The sequence below is a fragment of the Megalobrama amblycephala genome, linkage group LG2 (assembly GCF_018812025.1).
Source record: "Megalobrama amblycephala isolate DHTTF-2021 linkage group LG2, ASM1881202v1, whole genome shotgun sequence".
Taxonomy (NCBI): domain Eukaryota; kingdom Metazoa; phylum Chordata; class Actinopteri; order Cypriniformes; family Xenocyprididae; genus Megalobrama; species Megalobrama amblycephala.
In genome coordinates this window covers 3,274,442-3,292,400 of record NC_063045.1, presented here as the reverse complement: position 1 = coordinate 3,292,400, position 17,959 = coordinate 3,274,442, and the positions used below count along the sequence as shown (strand labels likewise).

Genomic DNA, 17,959 nt, shown 5'->3' with positions numbered 1-17,959 from the left:
GATATATGTTTGGACATGTTTCTATTTATAAATTATTTGTTATATTTATATTATTTTGCTGTGTCCCACATGAAAAAACTATAGGACTTTATAGTAAATACTATAGTGTTTTTGAACCATACTAAAGTAGTTGAATTAATTTGTTGTGGTAATTCTATAGTTGCTGTGATAATTTAACAACTATAGTAATATAAACAAATTCCTTTACCCAATACTGTAGTTTTCTACAATTTATATTATACTACAATATACACACTATAGTTTACTGTAGTAAAAACTAAAGTATACTACAGTATTTATTACAGTTTATCAGTTAGTTAATACTACAGTTTGCTGTAGCATTCATTAACAAAGTGTTGTAAATACTATAATATATACAGTATACTACAATTTACTATAGTATGGTTAAAAAACACTATTACTAGTATTTTTCATTCTGTATATTTTTGGCAACATAATAATAATAATAATAATAATAATAATAATAATAAATATTGATTTAAATTGTTTAAGCTATTTTAGTGTGTGTTTTTTTTTAGCATTTTTTTCAAAAATATGGAGAAAACCAAAACTGAAATATTAAAAAAATATTAAAAAACAAAACAAACACACACACACACACAACAGCAAAACGGAAATACATATCAGTTCACTATCAATAATATTACAGTATGCTGTAGCCTTCATTAACAAAGTGTTGTAAATACTATAATATATACAGTATACTACAATTTACTACAGTAAGGTTCAAAAACACTACAGTATTTGCTATAAATTATTTTCATTCTGTATATTTTTGGCAACATAGTTTTTTAAATAATAATAAAAATATTGATTTAAATTGTTTAAAGGTATTTTAGTGCTTCCCGAATCAAATTTGCCTTTTTTTCTTTTCTTTTCTTTTCTTTTAGCATTTTTTCAATATTTCAATGTGCACTGAAACAAAAAATATGGATAAAACCAAAACTGAAATATTAAAAAAACAAAACCAAAACACACAAACACACAACAGCAATTACTTCACCTAATACTGTACTACATTTTCTACAACTATAGGATATATTATACTACAATATACTACAGTTTACTGTAGTAAAAACTAAAGTATACTACAGTATTTATTACAGTTCACTATCATTAATATTACAGTATGCTGTAGCATTCATTAACAAAGTGTTGTAAATACTATAATATATACATACTACAATTTACTATAGTATGGTTCAAAAACACTATAGTATTACTAGTATTTTTCATTCTGTATATTTTTGGCAACATAATAATAATAAAAAATATTGATTTAAATTGTTTAAAGCTATTTTAGTGTGTTTTCGAATCAAATTCGCTCTCTTTTTTAGCATTTTTTCAAAAATATGGAGAAAACCAAAAGCAAAATATTAAAAAATATTAAAAAACAAAACAAAAACACACACGACAGCAAAAGGGAAATACACTAATTCACAAAAATCATATTAAAATAATAGATCGTTTTTCAGTATACAACAATTTATTACAGTATGGTTCAAAAACACTATAGTATTTACTATAAATTACTAGTATTTTTCATTCTGTATATTTTTGGCAACATAATAATAATAATAATAATAATAATAATAATAATAATAAATATTAATTTAAATTGTTTAAAGGTATTTTATTTTTATCAAACAAAAAATATGGAGAAAACCAAAACCGGAATATTAAAAAACAAAAAAAAACACACACACACAAAACAGTAAACGGGAAAGACACTAATTCGCTTTTAAAAAAAGAAAAAGAAAAAAGAAAAAAAAAAGTATTTCAAAGTATTTCCCGTCGTTTTCGGGGCTTTTGTCAGATTTGGACTACAAATCCCATGAGCATTTCGACTGAATTTTGGCGCGGTTTTACGTTAGCGGCGGCCATTTTCTTTTCACACCTCCGTTTCAAAGACAGCCAACCAGCACTCGGACTACAAACACAGTTTCATTCAAAAACTCCACCAACAAAAACTTCCAAACGCCACCGGAAAACCGTTCCAAGTGCGACTCAGAGGCCGCTGCTCACACCGGACCGAAGTGGAACTCTAAGGAGTGTTTATTTGAGGTAAAGTGGGTCTGTAGCGTGAAGCGATATGGCGACCGCAACCCCGAGCCGCGAGTCCGGCCGCACATCAGCCGCCCAAACGCCGCTGAGCCCCACGAGGATCTCGCGCCTGCAGGAGAAAGAGGAGCTGCGCGCGCTCAACGACCGCCTGGCCGTGTACATCGATCGCGTGCGGTCGCTCGAGCTCGAGAACGACCGGCTGCTCGTCAAAGTGTCCGAGAAAGAGGAAGTCACGACCAGAGAGGTGCAGAGCCGTTCCTTTGTGTTGCTTTTACGATCAATAAATCAGTTCGCTCATGTCAGTTTCACGTGCATAATGTTGTGTTTGGTCTTTTTATCTCCACTTTATGTGGTGAATCCGATTTCTACTTAACCTTACATGCGTTTTATGCCCTTGAGCTTTAAAACTTTCAAAGTCTCTCTTAAGATCAACAGTACATCGCGACAAAACATTTGAAAAGTCGCGCGAGGAAGTCGTGCATTTTTACACAATCAAGCCTGTGCACTGAACATAGTGTTTTGCCTATTCAAATGCATATATTTGCACATCTATACATAAAACGCATTGCATGTAAAGGCAAATTCAGATGCATTCAGGGAGTGGCCGGTAAATTGTGTCCCCCATGGCTTCAAATTTGTATAATTTACTTTATTTATGCACGTGCAAGTCTCTTAGTGATGCATTTATGTGTTTTAAACTTATGTAAAACTTGTGTAAGAGTGATTTCTGGTCTGTAAATGTTTGTCCTGGAGTGTTTGGGCGTTTTCCTCAAACTTTTTGGGAGTGGCCAAATGCTCTTTTCAAATTTGAATCTGATCTCCACCATCTGCTCCCTTTGTTTTTGAATGGTTACCACATCAAACTGCACCCCTCATATATCAAAAATGCCAAAAGAAATGGTTTGAGATCATGCATGATCCTATAGAAACACATGCTCAACATAAACTGGATTTATAGACAAATAATAGCATCTTTTTGCTTTAAAAGGACAGTTCTGTCATCATTTAATCGCCCTAATGTTGTTCAGATCGTGTATAAATGTATTGGTTCAGCTGAACGCAAAAGAAGATATTTTGAAGAATGTTGTGAGGCACCATTTACTTCCATTGTATGCAAACAAAATGCTTTTTAATATTCAATTTTGTCTAATCTAACCCTTAATAATTTGAGAATCCTGAATAGCTTGAATCTCATGCACAATCCTATAAAAACATTTCGACATTATCTCATTACTTCCAATATAAATTGACTAATAATAGCTGCTTATGGTTTTAATTTGAGACCTATAGCATCCTAACTCCATTGAGTTGCGCTTTATTTTAATCTGCATCTGTCAGACATGTTCGATGCTCATAAATCTGCTCTTTTTGGTTTAGGTGTCTGGGATTAAGGCTCTTTACGAGGCCGAGCTCGCTGACGCCCGGCGCGTTCTTGACGAAACCGCTCGCGAGAGAGCCAGACTTCAGATTGATCTGGGAAAAGCCAACTCTGATCTCGAGGAAGTCACCCGGAAGTAAGTATTGCTCAAAAACATCTTTTAACTGGTCTTGTGATATGAATCGAGTCATCATCCCCCCCTCTTTAATTACCCATAAGGCTTTAAATCAGTGGTGGTCTTTAACTGAAGTCCTGACTTAAATCCGGCTCCATCTGCTGCTTTGGATAATGCCACCAGAAGTACATCATCTCAGGAGTTTTGTGCGATTAGCTGCACACGTGTGTTTGCGGTTTGCATGTTGTCTTTGGTTGATCTCGTTGCTAATGAACACATTCAAACAGGAAGAGTCTGTTTCTATGTGCCCGATTGCGGTCGACTGCTCTAAACCACAAGAGAGACTCACGTCACGATACGAACCTACATTTGTCACGCTGATTTCACTCGCTTTATCCGCACTTCTTTACGGTATTTATGTGGGGAATCCCAGTAACGTTATATGAAATGTTTTCATTTGAACAAATGACAGGAAAACAGAAAATTATTTGTAAAGCAGTTTAAGTTTTATTCACTGACAGACTCGTAGAAACGATGTGAAACCCAGCCCACATTATTCATATTAGTGTAATTATGTTCATATTGTATTTAATTAAATTAGTTATATTATTTAGTTAATATAACTAAGTTATATAGTTAGTAATATTAATGACTATTTATATTTTTGTTATGAGTTTTACATTTTTATTATTGTTATATAATATGGCATTTTGCATATTTATATCTAAGATATAATTTATTTTTATAACTATTTTTATAAGCCATTGCTCTTATTTTTTTATTACTCACATAAATTAGTTATATTAGTTATAAAACAGATTATATAACTCATTGTTTATTTTGATATTTTATTTAAACTAATAATAACGAGAACTAATATTATTTATATTCCTTAAACATTTTATTTTATGTAATATAGTTTATATTATATTATTTTGATGTATATGTATATTATAATTTATATTTATGTAACCCACTTATTTTTTATATTAATAATTGTTTAAGGTTTTATTATTGCATACATTTATATTAGTTATATAATCTACGTTTTATAACTCAATTTTTTATTTTGATTTATAAATTGTATTTAATTACATTAATAATAATGACTAATATATTCCTTAAACATTTTATATTATATAATATTGTTTATAGTATGCTATTATTTTTGATGTACAGTACAGTCCAAAAGTTTGGAACCACTAAGATTTTTAATGTTTTTAAAAGAAGTTTCGTCTGCTCACCAAAGCTACATTTATTTAATTAAAAATACAGTAAAAACAGTAATATTGTGAATTATTATTACAATTTAAAATAACTGTTTTCTATTTGAATATATTTCACAAAGTAATTTATTCCTGTGATGCAAAGCTGAATTTTCAGCATCATTACTCCAGTCTTCAGTGTCACATGATCCTTCAGAAGTCATTCTAATATGCTGATTTGCTGCTCAAGAAACATTTAATGTGTACAATTGTACAAAATATTTGTGTACAATATTTTTTTTCAGGATTATTTGATGAATAGAAAGTTCAAAAGAACAGTGTTTATCTGAAATCTAATCTTTTGTAACATTATAAATGTCTTTACTGCCACTTTTGATTGATTTAATGCATCCTTGCTGAATAAAAGTATTCATTTCTTTAATTTCTTTTCAAAAGAATAAAAATAAAAATTCTTACTGACCCCAAACTTTTGAACGGTAGTGTATAATGCTACAGAAGCTTTGTATTTCAGATAAATGCTGTTCTTTTGAACTTTCTATTCATCAAGGAATCCTGAAAAAAAAAGTACACAACTGTTTTCAACATTGAAAATAATCATAAATGTTTCTTGAGCAGCAAATCAGCATATTAGAATGATTTCTGAAGGATCATGTGACACTGAAGACTGGAGTAACGATGCTGAAAATTCAGCTTTGCATCATAGGAATAAATTACTTTGTCAAATATATTTAAATAGTACACAGTTATTTTAAATTGTAATAATATTTCACAATATTACTGTTTTTTACTGTATTTTTAATTAAATAAATGTAGCCTTGGTGAGCAGACGAAACTTCTTTTAAAAACATTAAAAATCTTAGTGGTTCCAAACTTTTGGACTGTACTGTATATTATAATTTATATTTATGTAACCCACTTATTTTTTTATATTAATAATTGTTTAAGGTTTTTATTGCTCATATATATATATATATATATATATATATATATATATATATATATATATATATATATATATATATATATATATATATATATATATAAAATAGTGTTTTATCACTTGTTTTTTAATATTATATTTTTATTGTAATTTTAATTAAATGTTTTAATAATAATGACAACTAATATTTATATTTCTTAAACATTTTATATGGTTATTAATTGTATAATGATTATATTATTTTTGATATTTGTTATATTATATATGTATTATAAATTGGTCATCGTTCTTATTTTAATATAATTTAATATAATATATTTATAAAATTTATTTCTCACATTTATATTTATGTAATTTACAATTTACAACTTATCATTGTTTATTTTTGTTAATATTATTATTGAATATTTGAATAAAGTGAAGACTGTCAAAGTTAACTCTTTAAATTAAAGAAATCAAATTAATGAGATCAACATCTTTAATAAAGTAGTAATAGAAAAGCACAAGTGTCCTTGTTCAATATAATTTCAATATTTTATGGCCTTAATAAAACACATTTTAACATCTTTTTAAAACCATAAAACATCTTTTATCTTTCCAATAAAACTTTTTTTTCTTTTTTTTTTTGCCCTTTGGCATCAATAAATCAAGGCATCTTTATCACACTCTTTAACTTACAATAGGAATTGCATTAAAACTGAACAGTACACTTTGAGGTAAATTTATATTAAAAGGCACATTCATTTGTAATATATGTATCAGATTTAATCCACCGACAGCCATTCCTAAAGATTGGTTTTTAAATTTACCGACTGAAATTGTTTTCCAGCTACAAGAAGAAGGATGGAGATCTGGCTTTGGCTCTGGCTCGAATTAAGGAGCTGGAAGCGCAATACAACAAGAACGAGGCGGCTCTCAACACAGCCCTCAGCGAAAACGGCTCCTTGTCTGCTGAACTGGCCGACCTGAAGGCTCAGCTCGCCAAAGTAAGTCCCTTCGTTCACAGTTCAGCTTCCCTCGCCTTGTGAATGGCGTCTAACGGAGGTGTTTGTCTCCAGGCTGAAGATGCTCATGGTGTGGCCAAGAAACAGCTGGAGAAGGAGACACTAATGAGGGTGGACCTGGAGAACCGCTGCCAGAGTCTGTCGGAGGATCTTGAGTTCAGGAAGAGCATGTTTGAGGAGGTCAGTGTGAAAGTGTAATTGTGCCGTCTCACTATATGAGGACATGAACTTCATCTCCAGAGCTGCTCTGAGAGTCACTTCAGCAGCATTTCACCGTTTCGATTGAGAAAACTGTCTGCAGATACACAAAGCTCTTCACCACAACCTGCCAAAATAAAAGTCTGAAGAAATTATGACAGAAATATAACTCTTGTGGGGTAGAATTGAGTCCATAAGGCAGAAAACAAAACAAAAAAAGCAGAGTTCACAAATTACGAAATATGAAAATGTAGAAACTTGGGGAAAAAATAAAACAGATTTTATAGGGCCCTTTTTTTTTGTTGAACTTTAAATTGTTGTAAAATTGTACAATTTTGTCATAGCCAGAAAAATTAAAAGGAAGGAAAAAAGTGTCAAGATATTGTTGTTAAACTGAATAAGAAAACAGAAAACACTGAATTTGGAAATAAATAAAACAGAATTTGTGATGCATGTTTGGGAAACTAACAGCTGAATGTGTGCTGCAGGAGGTGCGCGAGACGCGCAGGCGTCAGGAGAGGCGTGTCGTGGAGGTGGACTCAGGCATGCAGCAGGACTATGAGTTCAAACTGGCGCAGGCGCTGCAGGATCTGCGCAGGCAGCATGAGGAGCAAGTGCAGATCTACAAAGAGGAGCTGCAGCAGACCTTCATGGCCAAGGTCAGAAACCCTAGATTCCCCAATGAACTCTTTGGCTTTTGGAAATGTAAGTCTGCTTGCTGACAAATCTTCTCTCTGCAGCTGGATAATGCCAAGGTGTCGTCTGACATGAATGATAAAGCGGTGCTCACCGCGCGCGAGGAGCTGCAGGAAGCCCACATGAGGATCGAGGGCCTGAGCTATCAGCTCAGCGCCCTGCAGAAACAGGTACCAGTCCACTTATAATGTCCTAAATACCGGCTAATATTGCCCACTACACTGCTGTAAGTTTACCATAAAAATACAGTAGCATTATTTTAAGTTTTACAGATGAATCTTACATTTACAGGATATTTACAAGAAATATATATACTAATTACCTTTGTAATGTACTAACAACCACCTTAATACAGGTGTTATAAAGAAAGTCACGTGAATCAAAGTTTATTACTAGTAGCTTTTTCACAAGCTTAGGTAAATACTATAAATAATATATATTAGAAGGTGCACAAAACACCATCATAGTGACGCATATGACACTAAAAATAATGCAATAAACATTCGTTTAACAACATAAGATGTAAAATAAAAGCCTAAGAGTCATAACTGATAACAAAACAACTAAGAAACTGTTATTTCGATGAAAAACATCTAATGTGAAGAATTCTGGGAATGTCAAATTATGTTTTCTCACTGTAAATTATAAGATGACATTCTTTTTCACTTGCAAACACTGTGTTTCATTGCAAAAGTACATGAAATATCCCATTAGATCTATTCGTTTTTCACTGTACAGAATAAGGGAACTTGCCATTTACCAATTAACAGGTTTTTAACGTTGCGTTTTTACAATCTTTTGCCATTTAAAATATTTTTATTTTTTGATATTCAAGTAATTTTATGACAGAATAGTAGTTTCTAAAAGCATCTACATTGCAGTATGTACATTGGTAGGAATGATTTGCCCAGTTTTTCCCATAATAACCCAGAAAAGTTTGTTCCCTTTGAGTCCTTGTGTAGTGTTAGAAGAAAAACGCTTCACTATTTTGTGGTGTTCATTATCCATCATTCACGACTTGTTTTCATCCCCCCCGCAGGCATCTGCCGCTGAGGAGCGCATCCGTGAGCTGGAGGGCATGCTGTCCAGCGACAGGGATAAGTACCGCCGACAGCTGGACGCCAAGGAGCGCGAGATGGCCGAGATGAGAGAGCGCATGCAGCAGCAGCTCAATGAGTACCAGGAGCTGTTGGACGTCAAACTGGCCCTGGACATGGAGATCAACGCCTACAGGAAGCTTCTGGAGGGCGAGGAGGACAGGTGAGCGCCTGCCGCATTCTTGAACACGTGCTTTGAGTCTACAAGACACACGTCTGAAAGCAATAATTATCTAAAAATGACAGGAATGCCAACCTAGACTGCATTTTCAGGGCCTTTTAGCTTTTGAGCTGTGCCCTAAAATGCTGTCTAAGCTTTGAAATGGATTCAAACAAACCTTTGGCCAAAACTGCTGTCCGTTTAGGAAGCACATTGGAACATGTTTCTAATGTACCAAATGCTTTGTACTTTGGACATTTAGACTTCAAAACTTAAAAGGGTGCCATCTTGGTAGGCGTTGAGTGACTTTTACTTTGTATTTTTTGTCTGTTTTCATATTTGTATTGGAAAAACATTCTCAAATTAAAATAAATTTGCTACTTGCTTCTAAAGCAAATGCCTCTTATAATGGAAAACAAGACAAAAATATGACTGAGATGTCTTGGTAGGCAGATTCCTAGGTTTTCAAATGCCATCGGACAAGCTTGTGGCTGAAAATGCTGTCAAGGTAGGAAGCTGACTTGGTTTTGAGATGCATTCATGCATTTAGGCTAACGATGCACACAAACTAGGTGTTCTTTGAACGCTGTTCTTGAGTGTTTCTCGCTGCTGATGTCGTTCTGGCAGCCGATTATTATCGTCATTCAACTTCACGGGAACCTGCAGCCTGTAACATGTTCAGGAACGCTCCACTTCACATTTTTGCGCTTCATACTTGACATACTCGAGGTGCTGGAGAAGTAAGGTAGGTTGTAAAATGTCACGCTGGAATGATAATTGTGTTTCCCACTCGTGCGCGAGCGATACAATGGCAGCGTTGGAGCGAGTTGTCAAAAATGATGTGTGCGAGAAGTCAGAGCGAGTTTAGCATGAAGACGAGGAGACCATCTTGAAGATTGAGACGAGTTAAAGATAGTCTGCAGTTCAGATATTTGGAGGACAGATGATAGGAAGGAAAGGTAAGACGACGGCGCAGTCGCATAGACATTTTGTTTTCATGGTGCGGTTGCCCATTCATCTTTATAAAGGTCCGTTCGCACCAAGAACAATAACTATAATATCATTTTAATAATTGTTTGAGAAAACAACTATAACAATAATGACACTGAATGGTAGTGTTGCAGCTCCTCTCTTCCCAGTCTGTCAGTAACGCTCTGTTTAGTTCCTGTCTCTATGAAGCCCCTCCTGAAAAGCACACTGTTATTTAAATGAGGAAAAAAATTGTGACATTTTCAGGGAGTTCAGAAACACTGACACTTTTTCATGCTCAAACCTGCAGCTCATGCTTTATAATAAACAGAACATTATCACTCTTGGTGTGAACGGGCCTTTACTCACTTTTTATCATACACATCTTCCTGTTTGTTTCAAATGTGTAATCTGCATGTGCGTCCCGTCTCCTCTAGGCTGAAGTTGTCCCCCAGCCCGTCCTCACGGGTCACGGTGTCCCGCACCACAGCGAGCAGCACTTCTACGTCTTCACGTAGCTCTCGCGCAAAGAGAAAGCGTGTGGAGCTGGAGGAAGCGTCCAGCGCCGCCCCGAACGTCCAGATCAGCCAGGAGGCGGAAGCCACGGGCAGCGTCAGTGTCGAGGAAATCGACCTGGAGGGGAAATCGGTGACCCTCAGGAACAACTCTGACAAGGTACTGTGAATTTGGAAAAATTATGTATATCCGTCATGTTATACAAGATTCAGCTCACGTTTTTTCATGCACTGGTCGAGTTTGAGATTTTCATAGCATTTTGTTTCAGAGTAGTGGAAAGAAAACATCTAAAATACACATTTAACCCTCTGGTGCTCTTTGCGTGGCGATCAAAAATGACAATGTTTACTATGTTTTAGTTCAGTAATGTGTTTTTTTTTTTTTTTTTTTTTATATTTATTATTTTTAGGGGATTTTATGGTACTAAATTATATTTATGCAGTAGTCACAATCCATTTGATGACTTGAGCGTAGACCTGAAAATGAAATTTCCAACTTAAACCGTCATAAATCTTGAATGATTTGGACACAGACTTCAGTTTGGTCTGTTTTTAAAGAAGACACATGGCAGATTATTGCTGAAGTGAAAAAAGTAAAAAAAAAAAAAAAAAAAAAAAAAGTTACAGAATTGTATAGTTATTATGAAAAATGCACAAAAAAAAACTATTTTTGATTTTTTTTGTATTAAATATATATTTCACAAAACACTTTACTCAAATTATGAGAAAATTAAAGCCATAAAACTAAACAAGTTGTTTTCCAAATTTGATCTTGAAATCTCAAAATTGGCTTTAGTAAGAATTTGTTTGGGCGCAGTACCAATGAAATTCATTTCCCATTCGTTTTTTGACAGCGAGGAGTGTCTCTTTTTCAGGATTATTTAACCTTTTCAAATCATGATTTTGTGTGTTTGTTCACATAGGAAATGGCAAAAAGTGTTTATTATATTGCACTTTATCTATTTGCGTTCGTAGGTTTTAATTACCACTTTTTTTTCTCCACTTCAGCAGCTCTTAAATACACCAAACTTTACAGTTTTATTCTTGTCTATATTCTGAAGGTATTTACTGAGGGGTTTGTTCATATATCATTTGCATGGTTTTATACAACAATTTATTCCTAAAAACATGGTAAAAATGTCTGTTAGAAGTATTTTATTTATTTATTTATTAGGGTTGTTCCGATACTAGTATCGGAAATACCACCGATACCACAAAAATTTCTGGCATCGGTATCGGCGAGTATTTTAAACTCACGTACCGATCCGATACCATTTTCTTAAACAATACCTAGTTGTGCCCGCTATCTTTGCTTAACGCAGCAAATCGGAAATCAATTCTTCTTCGCGGCTCAGAATGCAAACACAGGAAGTTGTGCTGTGTTGCCACAAGCAACCACTGTTTAGAGCAGCGGAGAAGTGAAAACGCGCTAGCAGTATGTCTGCTGTTTGGCAGTATTTCAGACCAGTAAAACGGCGACATGTCTCATGCAATGCTGCAATTTCGAGTGGCACAAGTATTGGCAACTTTAACACAAATAACTTAATAAAGCATTTGAAGACGCGTCACCCCGCGCAACACGATGGTTACATAAAGGCTAATGCTGCGTTCACACCAGACGCGAATGAAGCGATAAGCGCGAGTGATTTACATGTTAAGTCAATGCAAAGACGCGAATTGACTCCCTGCGGCGCGATTCGCGTGAATGACGTGGTGCGAATTGAGCGATTCGGGCGTTTGACGCGCTTAAGATGGAGAAGGATGAGGCGTGCCAGCTTCATTCAAACAAAGAGAAAAGTTTTCAAAAGACAATAAAGATAACCGACAAAATTGTCGGGTTTATTTTTCTGGATGACCAGCTGCTGTCAGTCGTCGAAAACGTGAGATTTTTATTTAACAAAATTGTTTCTGGACTAATTATATTCCTAGATTTATTTGTTGCACTGTTTTTATAGTTACATTGTAAAACTAATATACCTTTTTCAGTTTACAGTGTTAGATTTGTGGCTGCCTTTGAAGTTCTTTTTCACTTAAAGTAAATAAATAATATAACTGACAAATTTATGTCAGATAATAAAAATACTCTAGTTCACTGTATGTTTTTCTTCTTGTTTTATTAAGGGATAAGTCTGAAGCACACCATAAATAATTCTATCAAATCATACAGGGCTAGTAGTGTGTGTGTGTGTGTGTGTGTGTGTGTATATATATATATATACACCCAGGTATCGGATCGGTACTCGGTATCGGCCGATACCCTGAGCTCAGGTATCGGTATCGGGAATGGAAAAGGGGTATTGGAACATCTCTATTATTTATGGAGTGATTAAAAAAAGACCCAAAATTCTCTCTGTAAAAAAAAAACTTTCCCTGAAACAAGAAGTTTGAATCTGGCTTTATCTGCTTAAGTCGTGACGTAAGGAACGCCGTTTCTGGGTCCAAGCCTCGAACTCGTTTCACTTGCAAATGCCATTGACGGCCGTTTATGAGCGCTATTTATTCATATTAAACATCAAACATTTTAAAAAGTTAAACATTTTAAATGCTTACAGTCTGACAGCGTCACAGACATTAATATTTTAACGATTTATAAAAGATGAATCACTGTCTGGCCATCTGAAATTTTTTAGTATGGAGATAAAGGTTATGATTATAATGTTTTTGTAGTATTACACCACACCGTGTGTGTATATATTAGCACCGTTTGTTGTTTTTCTTGTGGTATGAGAGCGTTTGAACCCGGAAGCGCTGCCGCGTGACATCAGACTTAACAACCGAATACTGCGTTTAGATTTCTGCTCTGGAAATGTATGCAAATTAGACAATGCTTCATTTGCAAAACTTAATTTTTATCCCATATTTAGGATCAATCTCTGGGCAGCTGGCGACTAAAGAGACAAATTGGCGATGAAGAGGAAATCACCTACAAATTCAGCCCCAAGTTTGTCCTGAAGGCCGGTCAGACAGTAACGGTAAGCGAATTGGACTGTGTCTCATTTTGCTCCAACTCGGGACATTGACTAGATGTTAAACTGTCGGTTCTGTGAAAGGTGTGGAGCGCCGACGCCGGCGTGTCCCATAGTCCTCCTTCAGACCTGCTGTGGAAGAGCCAGAGCTCTTGGGGCACCTGGAGAGAAGATCCTCACCTTTTTGGTCAATTCAAGCGGAGAGGTATGATGAACACAAGCATGTTTTAGAAGCTTAGTTTTTGTGTGCAAATGCGATTAACGAAACTTGAACTTTGTTTGCAGGAAGTGGCAAAGCGAACCGTCACGAAAAGCGTGCTGGAAATGGAGAACGGTGATGATGAGGAAGGAGACTTTGGAGATGAAGATCTTTTCCATCAGCAGGTAATGGATTTTTTTTTTTTTTTTTATGGAAGTTTTTTTTGTGAGTATCCTATTTGATACATCAGGCTTTTATGGCTCATATAGTCTGATATAGTGAAAATAAGGAAGGGAAAAAGCAGTTTATTCAGACTCAATCTGAGCAAAAATATGCAATTTGGTGCAGATGCTGATATTTATGTGGACAAAAAGATGAAATTCTGATGCTTGTAATGTAAATCATTGAGATCTTTATAACAGTAAAGCAGATCCCTACATAAAATGCATATAAATATCAATATCTGCCAATAATGTCTTAGTAAGATTATATTTCAATGCTTAGTTTTATGATCAAAGCTCTGTAGATTTAAAACATAAAGCAATGCAATACAATAATGATTGAGTGATGAACAAATAAACCTTCCTCAAAAGTCTGATCATATTTGATTTTCATGATTTTTTTTAAAAATATTATGTAATCCAGTAAGTGTTCATCTTGAAATATTACTAACAATATCACAGTTATTACATTTACTTGATAAAAATCAGTGCAGATTTCACAACTGAGAGACTCGTGGACCATGAGTTCAGACTTTTTTAGCAAGTAAAAGTCTTTTAGTATAACTGATAATTCATTTTTTCAGCCAAGTTTGATTCATTGAAATGTGTTTCAAATATGGTACAGTAGAACTTGAGATTTCATGTAATAACCTTTGCTGAATTTGCTCTCTTTTTCAGGGCGATCCAAAAACCCAATCCAGAGAATGCGCCGTCATGTGATGGAGCCGCGCACCTTTAGTATTTTCCTCCCCATGATTCAGTCTTTTTGTAGAGCCACTACTTTTGTATTTTTCGATCATGAGTTCATAACGCCCTTCCCTCAATCCTTTATATCTACGGACCTCATTTGTAAAGCCAGTTAATCTTGAGCTGCGGCAAACAATGCTATTTTTTTCCAGCCGCGGCTCATCAATGATTAGTCTTTCCAGACACCCGTCGCTTCTGAATGGCGGGAACATCCCATTACGTACCGTCATCGGCGAATGAGTCAAATGATCTGAAATTAGAACGTATTAGTGTGAGCCGGTGACTAATGAATCTGCATATTCATGTCAGTGAATCATGTGTTCTCGTCACTGCGGGGTTATGAATGGGGGAATTATTATTATGACGGTGAGCTCATGTTCAGTAGTGCACTATAGCCCGTAACTGACAGCTGTCGCTCTTGTGTTTTTTTTGCTTCGCCAACAAGACGAACAGGGTGGAAGTGAAATCAAATTGCCTCGTTGACTTCTAAATGATCACTTTAAACATTAGGGGTTGTATCTTATTGTCATTTGTTTTGAGTCATGCTTTACATAGTATTATGTATGTGTAAATCGGTGATTGAATGTCAAGACATTTTTCAAGCCCAACTCAAATAGTTCATAAAATTGAATGTTATCTAGTGGAAATACACACAAGGTGATGAGAACATTGTAAAAAAAACAACAAAAAGAAACAGATGTTGAAGCTACGCACGCAAACAAGATTTGCGTTTAAATGATTTTCAGTTCATTTGAATGTAGTGTTGATTGATCATGTGATCAGTGTTTGAGGTCTACATTGACTCGGCGGTAATAAAATCGGACTTTAATCAACACGCTTACAAAAACGCCGATACTCGGTCAGATTTACCAAAGAAACGGATGACGAATGAAACCAATTTGACTTGTCAAATTTGCCTTGTTTCTTGCCTACTTGAGACACTCCAAATAAACTAAAACCCATGTTTCAGTTGTCGAATCCAGTGAGTAATCTGTGTCCATCCACCCTGTTGGTTCTGTTGCGTTTTAAGTTTTAAAACTTACTTTTTTTAAATAAAAAAAATTTAAAATGTTTCTCAGACAATTATGCATGCAGCAAATATTTTTATATTAATGAACGGACCTGAGTGTTACGGTGATGCTTAAATTTCGCAGACAGCTGCGTAATACTGCAGTTTGATTTTTAGCTATAATCGTATATTTTTGATAGGTTCGTCCTCAGGATTTTTAAAACCCTAGTGCACAAGGAATCTTTAAATTTAGATTAAATGTCTTTCTTGTGAATATATTCAGTGCAGTGTGTACAAAAATTGACCTGGGAAACATTTTTACGACTCCTTTCTTTTTAAGGTTAACTATTTTGTTATTTTAATGGGGTTATCGTAATCGTCGTGTTTACTTTCTAGGGTTCTTTTAAAGGTTCTGCGAGAACGAATTGCCTGTATCAAGGGTCAATTGGGTCACACGGATTTGTGTCAAATTTAAGTGAAATTGAGCTCAAGTAAAGTTGTGTTTGTGTACATTTGTTACTTGGCCTCTGAGCTAATAAAATCTACCTTTTTGTTTATGTTTTTTACTTCATGTGACGTGAATGGAAACCGTTTTCCTGCCAAACACTCCACATCTGTGAATTTTAAACTTAGGCTTTCTGTTAGTTACGAACACTGTTTTCATAAGGAAAGTCATTTCCTTGTTCTTTCAGGTTTTATTAGACGGGGCTGTGACTAATGTAGCGGATACAATGTGCTTTGGTGTATTTAATACGAAATTGTCAATCCGTCGTTGTAACAATCTACTGTAAAGTAAAAATTATTTGAACTACCATCAAAGCACAGAAATGTGAGTACAAGGCTGTAGAAATTGAGCCATAAATTGTGAACTATGAATCAAACTTGTTACGGGGTAGAAATTCTTCATTGTACGAGGACTTTTGAAGGGCTACAAGAGGAGGGCGCATGCCAAAAGTGTCTCATTAATTGTGATTTTGATTTCTTTTTTTTTTTTGTATGCAATATCCAATAAATGTTTTACATATTACGTTGTGCCATTGTCTGTTTGTTAATACATACAAACTCTGGATCTGTTTGTCAAATTTGTTCTGAAGTAAAAAAAAAAAAAAAGTTTTTGTTCTTTTCACAGGTTTTTGAAGTTGGAACTCTAGATTAATGAAACGATTAATAGTTCACTTCAGAATTAAAATGTCTTGATAGTTTACTCACCCCCATGTCATTCAAGATGTTCATGTCTTTCTTTCTTCAATCATAAGAAATTGATGTTTTTGATGAAAACATTCCAGGATTTTTCTCCATATAATGGACTTCACTGGGGTTCAATGGGTTGAAGGTCCAAATGTCAGTTTCAGTGCAGCTTCAAAGAGCTCTACATGATCCCAGACGAGGAATAAGAGTCTTATCTAGAGAAACGATTGGTCGTTTTCTTAAAAAAACAAAAAAGGTATACTACATGGCGACGAGCCATGCATTATAAAATCATATTCACGTGAGATGTAGGTGGAAGTATGGTGAAAAATCTCATTTTCTCCATCGTTTTAACTTTTGCTTTCACACTGTGATTTTGGCCACGATTTGGTCGTCTGAGACAAATTTTGCAAATCCTAAAAGATTCTTATAATCGTCGCCTAAAATCTGTAGTCTTTGATCGCTAGTTTGACATGTTCACAGACAGCTGGTTAATCACCGTTGCGATCAAATTTTACCTCTGATGAAATTCTGTCAGTGTCAGAAGATTTGGCGCACAATCCTCCAGTTTGACTTCTCCTACGACGAACGTCAAATTGTCTTCGTTTTTTCAAGACAAGCCGTGATCAAAATTAATGATAGATGTGTTTGTTAGCCACCATTTCAGTCCCGTGTGTAACGCAGCTCACTGTCAACGAATGTGTATGTTTTGATGATGTAAAACTCCAGACAAGTTTTCATGTGCGCGTCCGTTTTTAATGCGTCTTGACTGTCGTACAGTCTGACATTAAATGACAGCTGAGATCCCACAGTGTGACATGAAGATCATGTTCGTACAGTCTGACAAGCAACAATCATAAAGGACTGTTATAAATCGCACAGTGTGAACCAGCCTTTAGTCTGCATCCGAAAACCTAGGCAGCTGACTTGTTGCCTCACTGCCTTATCAGGCAGACTTGTAAGGCAGCATTTCTGCATGAAGGCACATAACTGATTTCAGACATCTTCAGACATCAGACTTCTGAGGCAGCGTAACAGTTTGATGATAATAACATGAGCTTTAGTGAAAACTAAACCAACATTTAATTACTACAGTAGTAATTTCTCAATAGAAGTGACATCAAAAGTGGAAAATATTGGTATAAAACGTACATTTAGGCTGCGTTCCGGTTCGTGTTCGTGTTTTTTTTTTTTGCCCTTCCCTTGCTAACTTCCCTCAGTCTCGTTGACTCGGATGTACGTCATT

General features: G+C 35.0%; 1 protein-coding gene across 1 annotated transcript; it reads left to right on the top strand.

Annotated features, from left to right (window-relative positions):
- The first annotated feature begins 1,896 nt into the window (after nucleotides 1-1,896).
- Nucleotides 1,897-16,552, top strand: lmnb2 (lamin B2). The gene is given in 13 exon segments (XM_048182099.1): nucleotides 1,897-2,329; nucleotides 3,463-3,599; nucleotides 6,574-6,730; nucleotides 6,803-6,928; nucleotides 7,435-7,605; nucleotides 7,687-7,812; nucleotides 8,682-8,902; nucleotides 10,306-10,543; nucleotides 13,248-13,355; nucleotides 13,434-13,511; nucleotides 13,513-13,554; nucleotides 13,635-13,733; nucleotides 14,448-16,552. Coding segments are annotated over 13 exon segments (1,761 nt in total). The 5' UTR covers nucleotides 1,897-2,113; the 3' UTR covers nucleotides 14,490-16,552.
- The last annotated feature ends 1,407 nt before the right edge of the window (nucleotides 16,553-17,959 follow it).